The 14,157-nt window shown below is 47.7% G+C and overlaps 3 protein-coding genes across 3 annotated transcripts; 1 reads left to right on the top strand and 2 right to left on the bottom strand.

The window, feature by feature from the left end:
• Window positions 1-5,130: 5,130 nt before the first annotated feature.
• On the bottom strand, window positions 5,131-7,577 carry LOC112131654 (annexin-2 receptor). The gene has a single exon (XM_024241689.3). It carries the CDS (start codon window positions 6,079-6,081, stop codon window positions 5,500-5,502), a length of 582 nt encoding a protein of 193 aa, XP_024097457.1. The 5' UTR covers window positions 6,082-7,577; the 3' UTR covers window positions 5,131-5,499.
• On the bottom strand, window positions 5,131-8,276 carry LOC103890625 (uncharacterized). The gene has a single exon (XM_063724094.1). It carries the CDS (start codon window positions 7,768-7,770, stop codon window positions 7,333-7,335), a length of 438 nt encoding a protein of 145 aa, XP_063580164.1. The 5' UTR covers window positions 7,771-8,276; the 3' UTR covers window positions 5,131-7,332.
• A 184-nt stretch (window positions 8,277-8,460) lies between these two features.
• On the top strand, window positions 8,461-11,049 carry LOC129059387 (annexin-2 receptor-like). Its single transcript, XM_054555529.2, has one exon. It carries the CDS (start codon window positions 10,099-10,101, stop codon window positions 10,678-10,680), a length of 582 nt encoding a protein of 193 aa, XP_054411504.1. The 5' UTR covers window positions 8,461-10,098; the 3' UTR covers window positions 10,681-11,049.
• Window positions 11,050-14,157: the final 3,108 nt, after the last annotated feature.

Raw genomic sequence — 14,157 nt, 5'->3', positions numbered from 1 at the left:
GGGGCCAGATGCCTCCAGCCCTGAGCTCAGTACATTCGGTGTCCTGGATGCTCCCTTCCTTTCCTTACCACTGCGAGCTCTCCTGGGACGGCCTAGATTTCCACTGGGACCTACTTTCCGCTCCCTGCGTGCTTCTTTGCTGAAACTGCCGGCGAAAAGATCTCTTTCCCAAGCCTCAGAGCACCTTGAGGCCGGGCGCAGAGTCGCCCGCTCTGGATCCCGCGCCAGAGACCCAGGAGGATCCGCAGGAGCCCTCGGGAGAGCAGGAGGCTGCATAGGGTCTCAACGTACTCCCGTCCCCGCAGCCTGCCTCGCAACTCGTCCCTCGCTCGGTAGGCAGACAACTCCAGCCGGACAGGTCCGTCTGAGGAGACCTTTCAGAGTGTCAGCCTACTGCTGACCTCGGAGCCACCAACCAAAGTTCCAAGACTGCTGGCTGCAGATTGCATGCGCTTGGGACAGACGCCCTAAGAATGTGTCCACCGAGTCCAATGTGTCTTCGGAGTCCTGAGCCCTGAGATTTCCGCTAAGACCTTCCATTGGACGATCTCTTGTAACAGGTGTTCTTACAGTAACACGTGAGTTCGCTCAAACGCGATGGAAGAAGTTTCGCCTTTCGATCACTTTGTGCCTTTTTCTTTCCCCTTCTCAATAAAATCGTACACAAATGTGAAATTCCTGTTGCCTGTGTTCCTGTTGATGTTGGGTAAGGATGAGCCTCAGGGGCGGGGTGGCTGGTTGCTGGTGCCAGGACTATCACGGGGACCCTGAATCCCCTAGATTTGCTGGTTGCAGGGCAAACAAAAAGTACAAGAAGTGTGTGTCTTATGCAGAGATTGGAGGGGAGAATAGGCCAGGGGTCGTGCATGCCTGGTGACTCACAGGCTGAGCCTACAGGAAATCCGGTGAACAGGCAGCAGACCTGAGAACTTACTGCAGGAAATTCTCCTGTTCTGAGGCCCTGGAACTTTTTCCCTCTGAAGGTTTGCACCTTTCTATCTTGAGGCCTTGCTAAACTCATAATTTCTGGAAGTTTTCTTCTAGACTCTTTAAGATTTTCTCCATAGGCTCATGTTCTGCAAGTATGGATAGTTTCATTTTTTCACTTCCAATGTGTATGCTTTCTCACCTTATTGCACTGGCAAACGATTCCAGTACCTTGTTGAATAGAAATGGTTGGAGTGAATATCTTGGCCTTGTTTCTGATTTCATGGGGAAAGCACTGAGTCTGTCACGATTACATACAATTTTGCTATAGGTTTTTGTAGACGTTCTTTGCACGGTTGATGAAAATCCCTCTATTCCCACGTTGCTGAGAGTTGTTTTTTAAATTTTAAATCACGAATGGATATAGATTTTCTTAAATGCTTTTTGTGCATCATTTGACAGGATTATACAGTGTTTCTCATTGAGCCTATCAATAGGGTGAAATATACTGATTGACTTTTGAGTATTAAACCAGGCTTACATATGGAATAAACCTTACTTGGGCATGGTGTTGTTCTTTAACATACATTTCTGATTTCTATTTGTTAGTATTTTGGTGAGGATTTCTGCATCTACGTTTAGGTGCAATCTTGGTCAGTAGTTTTCTCTTAGTGTCCTCGGTTTGCCAGGAAAATGCTGATCTCATAAAAAAAGTTGGGAAGTATTCCATATTCTTCTATTTTCTAGAATAAATTGTGTAGAATTTATGTTATTTATTCTTTAAATATTAGGTAAAATTAGTCAGTGAAATGGTAAGAACCTCTAGGTTTTGTTTTTTTTTTTTTTTTGACCATTAAGTCAATATCTTTAATAATTGCAAAAATTTACAGATTATTTTTCATGAGTTGGGTAGACTGGATCTTGCAGGATTGATGCATTTTATCTAATTTGTTGAAATTATGAGTGCAGAGTTGTTGTTAGACCATTTTTAAAAGTTACCATTGTGGGCCAGGCCGGGTAGTTCATGACTGAAATTCTAGTGCTTTGGGAGTCCAAGGTGGGCAGATCACTTGAGGCCAGGAGTTGGAGACCAGCCTCGCCAACATAGCAAAACCCGGTTTCTACCAAAAATACAAGAAGATTAGCCGGGTGTGGTGGTGCATGCCTGTAATCCCAGCTACTGGGGAGGCTGAGTCACAAGAATTACTTGAACCCAAGAGGCAGAGGTTGCAGTGAGCCGAAATCGTACCAATGCACTCCAGCCTCGGTGTCAATGGGAGACTGTCTCAAAAGAAAAAAAAGAAAAAGTTACCATTGTGAGTAGGTTGATCAACATAAAGACACTGCTAGGTAACAGTTTGCCTCTCTAGATCCACTTAAGGCTCTTCAGTCAGCACTATGCTGCAAGAAGCAACCTGTATGGACTGCACTGAGAGCTACTTTTGCTCCCAGGCTTCTGATTGAGTTTAGGCACTGAAAGACAACAGCTGTGCAGAGATATGGATTAGTAATTTATTACCTTGTTTCGTTTCACCTAGACCTCAGGGTACTGAATTATTTTACCTGAAGTCAAAAATAGGCTGGCTGTGGTGATTCACATCACACCTGCAACCACAGCACTTTGGGAGGCCGAGGCAGGAGGATTACTTGAGGCCAGGAGTTCAAAACCATCTTGGGTAATAGAAAGATAACCCGTCTCCACACACACACATACACAGACACAGACACACACACACACACACACACACACACTCACACACAGTAGCCAGGCATGGTGGCACGTACCTGTAGTCCCAGCTACTTATGAGGCTGAGAAGGGAGGATTGCATGACCCAGGATGGTTGAGGCTGCAGTGAGCTATGCTTGTGCCACTGCACTCCAGCCTGGGTGACACAGCCAGACCCTGTCTCAAAATAAGTGGGGGGGGAAAAAAAAGCCAAAAAATACTGTGGAGTGGCCCTTCCTTCAAGCATCTGCTTGCTTTCTCTAACACCACTCATTCTATTGCCCCTACTGAGCTTGAAATGATAATGCTTTCTTCAGGTGCCTGGTCTGGAGTGCTGGTGCACCTATCTCAAAACGCTGTCTCAAAACTCCAACAGGGAGCACCTAACGGTACTGGGTACAACAGTGCTAGCACGAAGCAAACAGCAGTCCAGTAGCCTGGAAATAACAGGCTCTGCGAAACCAAGGACTCTGACCAAGAGAAATTGCCAATTCCAGACATAGCCTGTTTTAGAGAAATGAATGGCGTTGTCATCGAAAAATCACAGACTCGATTGTGACAGAAATACCGCCACAAACGCCGGTACAGGGACAGCCGACACCGAGAACCAAGGGAAGCGGTTGAGAGCTTGCGCCTCCACGGAATAACCGCCAGCCGACACAGTGCGAGTGAGAAACCGGCCTCTCCATGAAACGACCAGTACTGCCACGGAAAGGAATTCGACGTCGCCAACAAGCGGTGCTACCAGGAGAAACGGCTGCTTTTGAAGAAAACAGCCAGGAACGCGACTGAAAGACATTTGCTCCCAGGAAGAATTGGCATTTGTTCCAAAACACAGCCGGATAAACCGAGAACCTTCGGAGTGGTTGCACCGAAACGGGGTCACCCAGCACCTCAGCGTCCTGGGCTCTAGCAAGCCTCACAGAAGCAACCGGCAGTGCTACCACGGAGGAGCACCTAGAGGGACAAAACTAGCAGTAATGCCATGGACGAAAGGCCAGTTAGGCCAAAAGAATAGAATATTTAGTTCCGGGGATTATAGGCCAGCGCAAACCAGACAGCATAAAGCTGAGGGTCAGCAAAACAAAAATTAGGAACAATTTTTTTTTAAAGGGCAAGTTAGCTGAAACACACACACACACACACACACACACACACAATAAAAACAATACATTTGGGAAGATTCATCAAATGAAATTTCAAAACTAAGCAAAACGTGGAAAAATGGACTCTACAAAGAAGAAAATGCAAACACTTCTAAACAATGTGGTTTCACAGAGGTGATATCGCTGTCAGGCCTATATCAATATCTGCTCGGTCTCACCAGGACTTCTAACTAAGGGACGGCAGACCTTAAGGGACTGCTAAACCGCTACTTGCTACTCCTAAAATATCTTCTTCACCTACATGCCCGGACTTCTATATTTAAAACTCAGGCATAAGTAAAGCAGGGTAAGTTATTATGAAACCGAAAGGTACTGGGACTAAGGAGTCGCAGGCATGGCTATGCTAGTACTGGTTGCGACTAAATATGGACTTGCAAGAGCTAAGAAATCGCATTCGCAGGGGCACTTAGAATCGAAGCATGCACTTGTTACTCTAAGAAATCCCTAACCCACGACTCGCTCAGAATATTTCGAACGCAGAATTAAGCATCTCTATCGCAGGCGAAATAAGCCGATACTTATTCCGCTTAAGTTCGAACTTGCTATGCAGAGAAACCACAATCAGGGCCATATTCCGAGTGCAGGAGGTTTAAAACTCCCGAAAAGGCAGTCAAAGCAGGCAGGGCCAAGCCGGACCTGCTGTGCCTACTGGAATTGCTAAACCCAGTTGTGGTACCATTAAGTAATTGGTAGTTCTCTTCTAAGCCACGCTAAACTGTTCCAAAGAAAAAGACGCGGGAAACACTGCTAGCCCTGAGACCTGTGAACAAGTAACCTTTTCAATTATTTATGTATTTTGAGACACGGTCTCGCTCTGCTGGAGGGCATTGGTGCTATCCGGCTCACTGCAGCCTCGACCTCCTGAGCTCAGGCAACCCGCCCACACCAGCCTCCGGAGCAGCTGGCACTACAGGTGCGCACCACCTCACCGGGCTAATTTTTGCATTTTTTGTAGACACAGGCCTCACCCTGTTGCCCAGGCTGTTCTCAAACTCCTGAGCTCAAGCAATCCGCATGCCTCCGCCGCTGAAAGTGCTAGGATTACTGCCGTGAGCCACTCTGCCCCGCCAGAATAAGTAATACTAAGAACTGGTCATCTGTGAAGTTGTATTAATATAAGTAATTGAGTGGTCCTTCCACGAGAAACAGCAAAGATTGATAAACCTCTCAGTCTTATGACCGTGAATAAAATTCCTGAGTGTAAAACACAATGAATTGCTATACTGAAAAACAGAAAGACCGCTGTTAAAAATAAAATTAACAATTAAAATTAAAAAGACGTTATAGTAACGTAAAAGACATGATACAAAATTAAATGTAAACAAACAGTATATTTAAAAAGCAATAATTAGAAAAATAGTAGGAATAAGATTTAAAAATACAATGGAAAAAACAAATACATTTTAAATTTGCCAAAAACTCTAAGAATTCTACAATCGTAAAACAGATTTCTCAAAGTTAAAACAGATACGAATGAAATATTTAATGAAATAAATATACATGTTTAAAATACAAGGAAACTGAAAGTAATAAGCGACGCGAAACAAGAAAGAAACATCAGGGAAAAGAGAATTTAAAAACTGACAACCAGCAATGTGTATTTTTATTTTCTAGGTGGAGACGTTTGGTAACTGAGAATCTTTTCAAGGAGGAGAATCCAAAAAAGCCTTCTGCTGCTATCTAAGGCTGCTTAGCGCCACAGATCCGTGGGCAGCACGCCCAGAGTACAGAGAACGCGGTAAAACCAACGCGAAGAATCCACTCCAGGCAGTCTGAGAAACCCGGGAGGTGGCGCCACCGATGGAGGGCAGGAGGATGGCGGCGTTCCAAAAGGCACCCGCTGTCACAGACCTCGGTGTCCTGCTGTCTGTCCCAGGGATGGGGAGGACTGCACCAGGGAAGCTGCTGGAGCTTGAGTCTGTCGGGTTCCTCTGCCTGCCCCACCTCTTCTACGGGTGCCTCTTGCCGCTTCTGTGTCCCCGGCCAACTGAACTCAGTGGGCTTCGATGTACTCGGTTCCAAAGTGCTCTGGCCTCCAGGAAAGAGTCCGTTTTGCCAGTAGACTCCGGGTAGCCGCCAGCAAGGACTGGAAAGCAGTCCCAAATCACAGCTGTCCAATGAGTACTCTCCTAGTACCGGATACAAAGGAAGAGGCCACGGCCCACGATCTTCTGAACTCACAATAGGCGGAGGCTGGGGCTCTGGCGCCACCTCTGCGGAATCCCAAGCCCGCTTCACACAGCCAAGATAATGTTGCTCCATCGCTTAAGCCTCAGACCAAAGTTTGCGCTGATCAAGGAGGGATAGTCTTCCTGCACTACCATCAGCCTGAGTATTTATGCTCTCCAGAGCCCGTGGGCGGAGGCCAGTCAGATATTAAGGAACTCAGTAGTAAGAAATGCACGAAAATTAGTAAACAAATGAAAAACGGTAACATTTTACAGAGTACATAGAACCAAAACGAACCGTAATTCCGACAGAAAAACATAGCGAGAAAATAAACCGAAATGAAATGACACTAAGCAAACCTCGCAGAGAACTAGCGCTACAGAACGCAGGTATTAAAGAGCGCTGCAAGGGCCAAGAACCACCCGTTTCCGGGAAATGAGCGTTGCTGCCACCGGAAAACTGTCCGCTAGGGCTCTGCGCTAACCACCTTGCAAACGAGAAACTGGAGCGTTGAACTTAGCAAGCGCCGGCACCTAGCGGATAGCGCTAGTATTGCCAAACAAATATCCGTTTCGGCGCCATAAAGGGTGCTGCTAAAGAGAAACAGCATGCTCTTAGAAAAGAGCGGTGCTTCCACACCTAAACACCCTGTTTGGAGGCAGGAACCAACTCTGTTTCAATGTGTTGTACCAGAAGAATGTGTTGCGGCATTTTAATGTGCGCAGTTGGTGGGTCGCTGCACCGTTCCTTTCCCAGCGCCGGCGGTTTCTCACTGGCAACGCCACGCCTTTGTCAGCGTTATCGGATGCTCTGTGGCGGCAACCTTCTTTCCGCCAAAAGTTGTCTTTTGCAACTGCACAGGCATTTGCTATGGGCAGCTGATCGCTGGGTCCCAGCCCCGCTGGTTTCACAACTTCGCGGGTGCCCCCCACCATCCCCAGCCCGCAGCATAATCGGTGAAGGGAGCCTGCGGTTTCTCCGCCCCGCCTTCGCCCGTTGCGTCCTGAGAAGCCAGTGGAATCGGTGGTCACGAGGTTGGTTTCACCAAGTCGGGCGTTTCCTGGCACCGGCACCGCTCTGCGCTTTTGCTGGCCTAGGCTGGTCTCAGCACCGTTAGGTGCTCTCTAAAGGCGACTGTCTGTCGTGGGTAGGAAAGCTGCTATGGGACCACAGTTTTTTAGAAGTTTCTGGTCGAGCCCAGCTGGCGGTTTTTGGATCGCAGAACCACTGGTTGCGCGGAGCTGGATGTACTTCTGTGGCCGCGCATGTTTCTCTGTCGTATCCCCACGGCTGTCGTCGAAATCGCGGTGTTTCTCTGGCCCCACCGCCACGTGGGCAACTTCTTCAGTGGCTGCGGGGTTCCCTCCACTGAGTTGCTGGTTTTGATCCGCGCTTTCTCCCAGAGTGCAGACCAGACACTTTTCTGTTTGTGTCAACTGCTAGCTGCGCTGTGCACAGTTTCCTCGTCTCACTGCGGGGCTTTCTCCATCCGAGGACCTCTAGTGCCGGCGTCGCGGTCGCAGCACCCGGCGTTTCCGTTGGCTCTTTCGCCAGCGGCGTGGAGCTGGCGGTTTTGCTGTCACAGCACTTGTTGCACGGAGTTTCTCGGTAGCCGAACTTCTCTTTTTTCTCAAGAGTCGACGGTTTCTTGGTGACAGCACCGTTGGTTGCCCCAAAACAAATGTTGTCCTTGACAACCCCGCCGGCTGCATTCCCTTTCAGGCTCCTGGCACTGCCATTTCGCCGAGCCGTGGTCTCTTGTTCACAGCTCTCTGCCTCCATTTCTCGGTGGCGGCAGCCCTCAGGCCGCGGAGCTGAGAGATTCAAAGTCGCAGCTGCCCCAGTTGCGCACAGTCTGGCGTTGCCGGATGGGTGTTGCAGGGCTGGGCGGGGGGAGCCCGACGCTCCTCGGAGCCGGTGACAGGGGAGCTGCAGGGGCACAGTCTCTTCCCAGCGCCGCCGCACGGGTTCCGGCTCAGCCTCCAGAACGCAGTCCTGTGGCGGCGCCGCCGGCGTCTCTGTCGCAGGACCCCACGGTTTCGCGCGTCGTTGGCTTCTTGGTCCTAGCAAGTTTCGATTTCGCTGTGCCTGGGATTTCCACCCCCCTGTCCAAGTAGGAGAATAGCCAAAATGTGATTTCTCAGCCCAAGCAAGTCCTGACTTGAGACAAACACCGGTCTGGTCTTGGCAGCGATATCTAGGCCGTAGGAAGTCACCATTTCCCCATGCGAAGGCGAAGTTACTCTGCGACTCATTTGTCAGCAGCTCCGGGTTTCCAGTAGCCTCGGATTTCTAATCGTAACAACCATGGGGTCAGCGTAGCCTCAAGTTTCTTAGTCCTAGCAAGTTCCCGTTTCCTGCTGGTAAGACTTGCTTTAGCTGCGCAGGAAATGTTTAACTCCTGTGGAAATGTGAGTATCAGCGAATGCGTTTTTCTTTGTTTTTTTTGTTTGTTTGTTTGTTTTGCTTTTTTTTTTTTTTTTTTTTTTGAAGGTTTAGTGATAACCAGTTTAGCAGTGTTGGGAGCTCTTATACCAAGTTTGGTTTCGCAATATCGAGTCCCGTCTTAGCTATGCTTGTGTGTTTTTAAAACTCCGGTGGAAGTCAGGAAATGCCGGCGAACGCGATTTCTCAGTTTTACCAAGCTCCCTTTCACAACAGCAAGTCCTGCCCATCGAGACTTTTTCCTCTTGTAGACCAAATCGGGATGTACCAGCTACTACGATTTTTTAGACGTAGCTAAACACGTTTAACCGTGGCTATTTTTGTTTGTCGTAGGAAATTACGACAGGAGCAACCTGCAGGGGTTTAGATCTGACAGAAATATTCTAATGGTAGGCATTGCACCGCTTAGCCATATTTGTAATATCTTCTTTGTAGGGTTAGTTCTCTGTAATTTTTGCTTATCTTAAAATTATTTTTGTGTCTTTTGCTCTGAGGACAATGTTACCGATGTGTTTTTCATTTTTACTTGCATTTCAGACTTTCATTATTTTAAATTTTTATTTTTATTTAGATGTTATGTATTTTTTTTGTACTAATTTTGAGCGTCTCAGATTCTTGCTTCTTGACTTTCATTCTCTCAGGAGCCGGGGAGCCGAGCTCGGTCTTAGCCTCGCTGGCTGGTATCAGGTTCCGGGTTCTGTCTGGCGGCTCCGCTTCCTATGCGGAGCTGGCGGTTTTGTATCAGCACGTTTGCCAGTAGCGCCCACTGGGCGTTTTCTCAGTTGCTGCACCCAACGTGACATTTCCCATTCGCGGGGTCCTTACGTTCTCAGTGCTGTCACTTTCTCGGTCCTACAACCGCTAGTATCTCCTAGGAACTTTCTGAACCCCGTTTTGCGGTGCAGAACGGTGATTGCACGGAGCCGCTGCTCGCGCTGGTAATTGTGTGGTACCATTAGCCGGCGCTTTTTCTGTCACAACCCGTTAAAACGGGTTAAAACATATTAAACCTATCAAACACATTGAACGGATTAAAGCACATTAAAATGCCGCAACACATTCTTCTGGTACAACACATTGAAACAGAGTTGGTTCCTGCCTCCAAACAGGGTGTTTAGGTGTGGAAGCACCGCTCTTTTCTAAGAGCATGCTGTTTCTCTTTAGCAGCACCCTTTATGGCGCCGAAACGGATATTTGTTTGGCAATACTAGCGCTATCCGCTAGGTGCCGGCGCTTGCTAAAGTTCAACGCTCCAGTTTCTCGTTTGCAAGGTGCTTAGCGCAGAGCCCTAGCGGACGGTTTTCCGGTGGCAGCAACGCTCATTTCCCGGAAACGGGTGGTTCTTGGCCCTTGCAGCGCTCTTTAATACCTGCGTTCTGTAGCGCTAGTTCTCTGCGAGGTTTGCTTAGTGTCATTTCATTTCGGTTTATTTTCTCGCTATGTTTTTCTGTCGGAATTACGGTTCGTTTTGGTTCTATGTACTCTGTAAAATGTTATCGTTTTTCATTTGTTTACTAATTTTCGTGCATTTCTTACTACTGAGTTCCTTAATATCTGACTGGCCTCCGCCCACGGGCTCTGGAGAGCATAAATACTCAGGCTGATGGTAGTGCAGGAAGACTATCCCTCCTTGATCAGCGCAAACTTTGGTCTGAGGCTTAAGCGATGGAGCAACATTATCTTGGCTGTGTGAAGCGGGCTTGGGATTCCGCAGAGGTGGCGCCAGAGCCCCAGCCTCCGCCTATTGTGAGTTCAGAAGATCGTGGGCCGTGGCCTCTTCCTTTGTATCCGGTACTAGGAGAGTACTCATTGGACAGCTGTGATTTGGGACTGCTTTCCAGTCCTTGCTGGCGGCTACCCGGAGTCTACTGGCAAAACGGACTCTTTCCTGGAGGCCAGAGCACTTTGGAACCGAGTACATCGAAGCCCACTGAGTTCAGTTGGCCGGGGACACAGAAGCGGCAAGAGGCACCCGTAGAAGAGGTGGGGCAGGCAGAGGAACCCGACAGACTCAAGCTCCAGCAGCTTCCCTGGTGCAGTCCTCCCCATCCCTGGGACAGACAGCAGGACACCGAGGTCTGTGACAGCGGGTGCCTTTTGGAACGCCGCCATCCTCCTGCCCTCCATCGGTGGCGCCACCTCCCGGGTTTCTCAGACTGCCTGGAGTGGATTCTTCGCGTTGGTTTTACCGCGTTCTCTGTACTCTGGGCGTGCTGCCCACGGATCTGTGGCGCTAAGCAGCCTTAGATAGCAGCAGAAGGCTTTTTTGGATTCTCCTCCTTGAAAAGATTCTCAGTTACCAAACGTCTCCACCTAGAAAATAAAAATACACATTGCTGGTTGTCAGTTTTTAAATTCTCTTTTCCCTGATGTTTCTTTCTTGTTTCGCGTCGCTTATTACTTTCAGTTTCCTTGTATTTTAAACATGTATATTTATTTCATTAAATATTTCATTCGTATCTGTTTTAACTTTGAGAAATCTGTTTTACGATTGTAGAATTCTTAGAGTTTTTGGCAAATTTAAAATGTATTTGTTTTTTCCATTGTATTTTTAAATCTTATTCCTACTATTTTTCTAATTATTGCTTTTTAAATATACTGTTTGTTTACATTTAATTTTGTATCATGTCTTTTACGTTACTATAACGTCTTTTTAATTTTAATTGTTAATTTTATTTTTAACAGCGGTCTTTCTGTTTTTCAGTATAGCAATTCATTGTGTTTTACACTCAGGAATTTTATTCACGGTCATAAGACTGAGAGGTTTATCAATCTTTGCTGTTTCTCGTGGAAGGACCACTCAATTACTTATATTAATACAACTTCACAGATGACCAGTTCTTAGTATTACTTATTCTGGCGGGGCAGAGTGGCTCACGGCAGTAATCCTAGCACTTTCAGCGGCGGAGGCATGCGGATTGCTTGAGCTCAGGAGTTTGAGAACAGCCTGGGCAACAGGGTGAGGCCTGTGTCTACAAAAAATGCAAAAATTAGCCCGGTGAGGTGGTGCGCACCTGTAGTGCCAGCTGCTCCGGAGGCTGGTGTGGGCGGGTTGCCTGAGCTCAGGAGGTCGAGGCTGCAGTGAGCCGGATAGCACCAATGCCCTCCAGCAGAGCGAGACCGTGTCTCAAAATACATAAATAATTGAAAAGGTTACTTGTTCACAGGTCTCAGGGCTAGCAGTGTTTCCCGCGTCTTTTTCTTTGGAACAGTTTAGCGTGGCTTAGAAGAGAACTACCAATTACTTAATGGTACCACAACTGGGTTTAGCAATTCCAGTAGGCACAGCAGGTCCGGCTTGGCCCTGCCTGCTTTGACTGCCTTTTCGGGAGTTTTAAACCTCCTGCACTCGGAATATGGCCCTGATTGTGGTTTCTCTGCATAGCAAGTTCGAACTTAAGCGGAATAAGTATCGGCTTATTTCGCCTGCGATAGAGATGCTTAATTCTGCGTTCGAAATATTCTGAGCGAGTCGTGGGTTAGGGATTTCTTAGAGTAACAAGTGCATGCTTCGATTCTAAGTGCCCCTGCGAATGCGATTTCTTAGCTCTTGCAAGTCCATATTTAGTCGCAACCAGTACTAGCATAGCCATGCCTGCGACTCCTTAGTCCCAGTACCTTTCGGTTTCATAATAACTTACCCTGCTTTACTTATGCCTGAGTTTTAAATATAGAAGTCCGGGCATGTAGGTGAAGAAGATATTTTAGGAGTAGCAAGTAGCGGTTTAGCAGTCCCTTAAGGTCTGCCGTCCCTTAGTTAGAAGTCCTGGTGAGACCGAGCAGATATTGATATAGGCCTGACAGCGATATCACCTCTGTGAAACCACATTGTTTAGAAGTGTTTGCATTTTCTTCTTTGTAGAGTCCATTTTTCCACGTTTTGCTTAGTTTTGAAATTTCATTTGATGAATCTTCCCAAATGTATTGTTTTTATTGTGTGTGTGTGTGTGTGTGTGTGTGTGTGTTTCAGCTAACTTGCCCTTTAAAAAAAAATTGTTCCTAATTTTTGTTTTGCTGACCCTCAGCTTTATGCTGTCTGGTTTGCGCTGGCCTATAATCCCCGGAACTAAATATTCTATTCTTTTGGCCTAACTGGCCTTTCGTCCATGGCATTACTGCTAGTTTTGTCCCTCTAGGTGCTCCTCCGTGGTAGCACTGCCGGTTGCTTCTGTGAGGCTTGCTAGAGCCCAGGACGCTGAGGTGCTGGGTGACCCCGTTTCGGTGCAACCACTCCGAAGGTTCTCGGTTTATCCGGCTGTGTTTTGGAACAAATGCCAATTCTTCCTGGGAGCAAATGTCTTTCAGTCGCGTTCCTGGCTGTTTTCTTCAAAAGCAGCCGTTTCTCCTGGTAGCACCGCTTGTTGGCGACGTCGAATTCCTTTCCGTGGCAGTACTGGTCGTTTCATGGAGAGGCCGGTTTCTCACTCGCACTGTGTCGGCTGGCGGTTATTCCGTGGAGGCGCAAGCTCTCAACCGCTTCCCTTGGTTCTCGGTGTCGGCTGTCCCTGTACCGGCGTTTGTGGCGGTATTTCTGTCACAATCGAGTCTGTGATTTTTCGATGACAACGCCATTCATTTCTCTAAAACAGGCTATGTCTGGAATTGGCAATTTCTCTTGGTCAGAGTCCTTGGTTTCGCAGAGCCTGTTATTTCCAGGCTACTGGACTGCTGTTTGCTTCGTGCTAGCACTGTTGTACCCAGTACCGTTAGGTGCTCCCTGTTGGAGTTTTGAGACAGCGTTTTGAGATAGGTGCACCAGCACTCCAGACCAGGCACCTGAAGAAAGCATTATCATTTCAAGCTCAGTAGGGGCAATAGAATGAGTGGTGTTAGAGAAAGCAAGCAGATGCTTGAAGGAAGGGCCACTCCACAGTATTTTTTGGCTTTTTTTTCCCCCCCCACTTATTTTGAGACAGGGTCTGGCTGTGTCACCCAGGCTGGAGTGCAGTGGCACAAGCATAGCTCACTGCAGCCTCAACCATCCTGGGTCATGCAATCCTCCCTTCTCAGCCTCATAAGTAGCTGGGACTACAGGTACGTGCCACCATGCCTGGCTACTGTGTGTGAGTGTGTGTGTGTGTGTGTGTGTGTGTGTCTGTGTCTGTGTATGTGTGTGTGTGGAGACGGGTTATCTTTCTATTACCCAAGATGGTTTTGAACTCCTGGCCTCAAGTAATCCTCCTGCCTCGGCCTCCCAAAGTGCTGTGGTTGCAGGTGTGATGTGAATCACCACAGCCAGCCTATTTTTGACTTCAGGTAAAATAATTCAGTACCCTGAGGTCTAGGTGAAACGAAACAAGGTAATAAATTACTAATCCATATCTCTGCACAGCTGTTGTCTTTCAGTGCCTAAACTCAATCAGAAGCCTGGGAGCAAAAGTAGCTCTCAGTGCAGTCCATACAGGTTGCTTCTTGCAGCATAGTGCTGACTGAAGAGCCTTAAGTGGATCTAGAGAGGCAAACTGTTACCTAGCAGTGTCTTTATGTTGATCAACCTACTCACAATGGTAACTTTTTCTTTTTTTTCTTTTGAGACAGTCTCCCATTGACACCGAGGCTGGAGTGCATTGGTACGATTTCGGCTCACTGCAACCTCTGCCTCTTGGGTTCAAGTAATTCTTGTGACTCAGCCTCCCCAGTAGCTGGGATTACAGGCATGCACCACCACACCCGGCTAATCTTCTTGTATTTTTGGTAGAAACCGGGTTTTGCTATGTTGGCGAG

This window comes from Pongo abelii, chromosome 4 (genome assembly GCF_028885655.2).
Source record: "Pongo abelii isolate AG06213 chromosome 4, NHGRI_mPonAbe1-v2.0_pri, whole genome shotgun sequence".
Classification (NCBI taxonomy): domain Eukaryota; kingdom Metazoa; phylum Chordata; class Mammalia; order Primates; family Hominidae; genus Pongo; species Pongo abelii.
The sequence above is the reverse complement of the archived record's forward strand: the minus strand, read 5'-3'. Positions and strand labels throughout refer to the sequence as shown.

Coding starts and splice junctions, on each gene's coding strand:
- LOC129059387 (XM_054555529.2), top strand. CDS start 10,099: ATGGAGCAACATTATCTTGGCTGTGTGAAGCGGGCTTGGGATTCCGCA.
- LOC103890625 (XM_063724094.1), bottom strand. CDS start 7,770: ATGGAGGCAGAGAGCTGTGAACAAGAGACCACGGCTCGGCGAAATGGC.
- LOC112131654 (XM_024241689.3), bottom strand. CDS start 6,081: ATGGAGCAACATTATCTTGGCTGTGTGAAGCGGGCTTGGGATTCCGCA.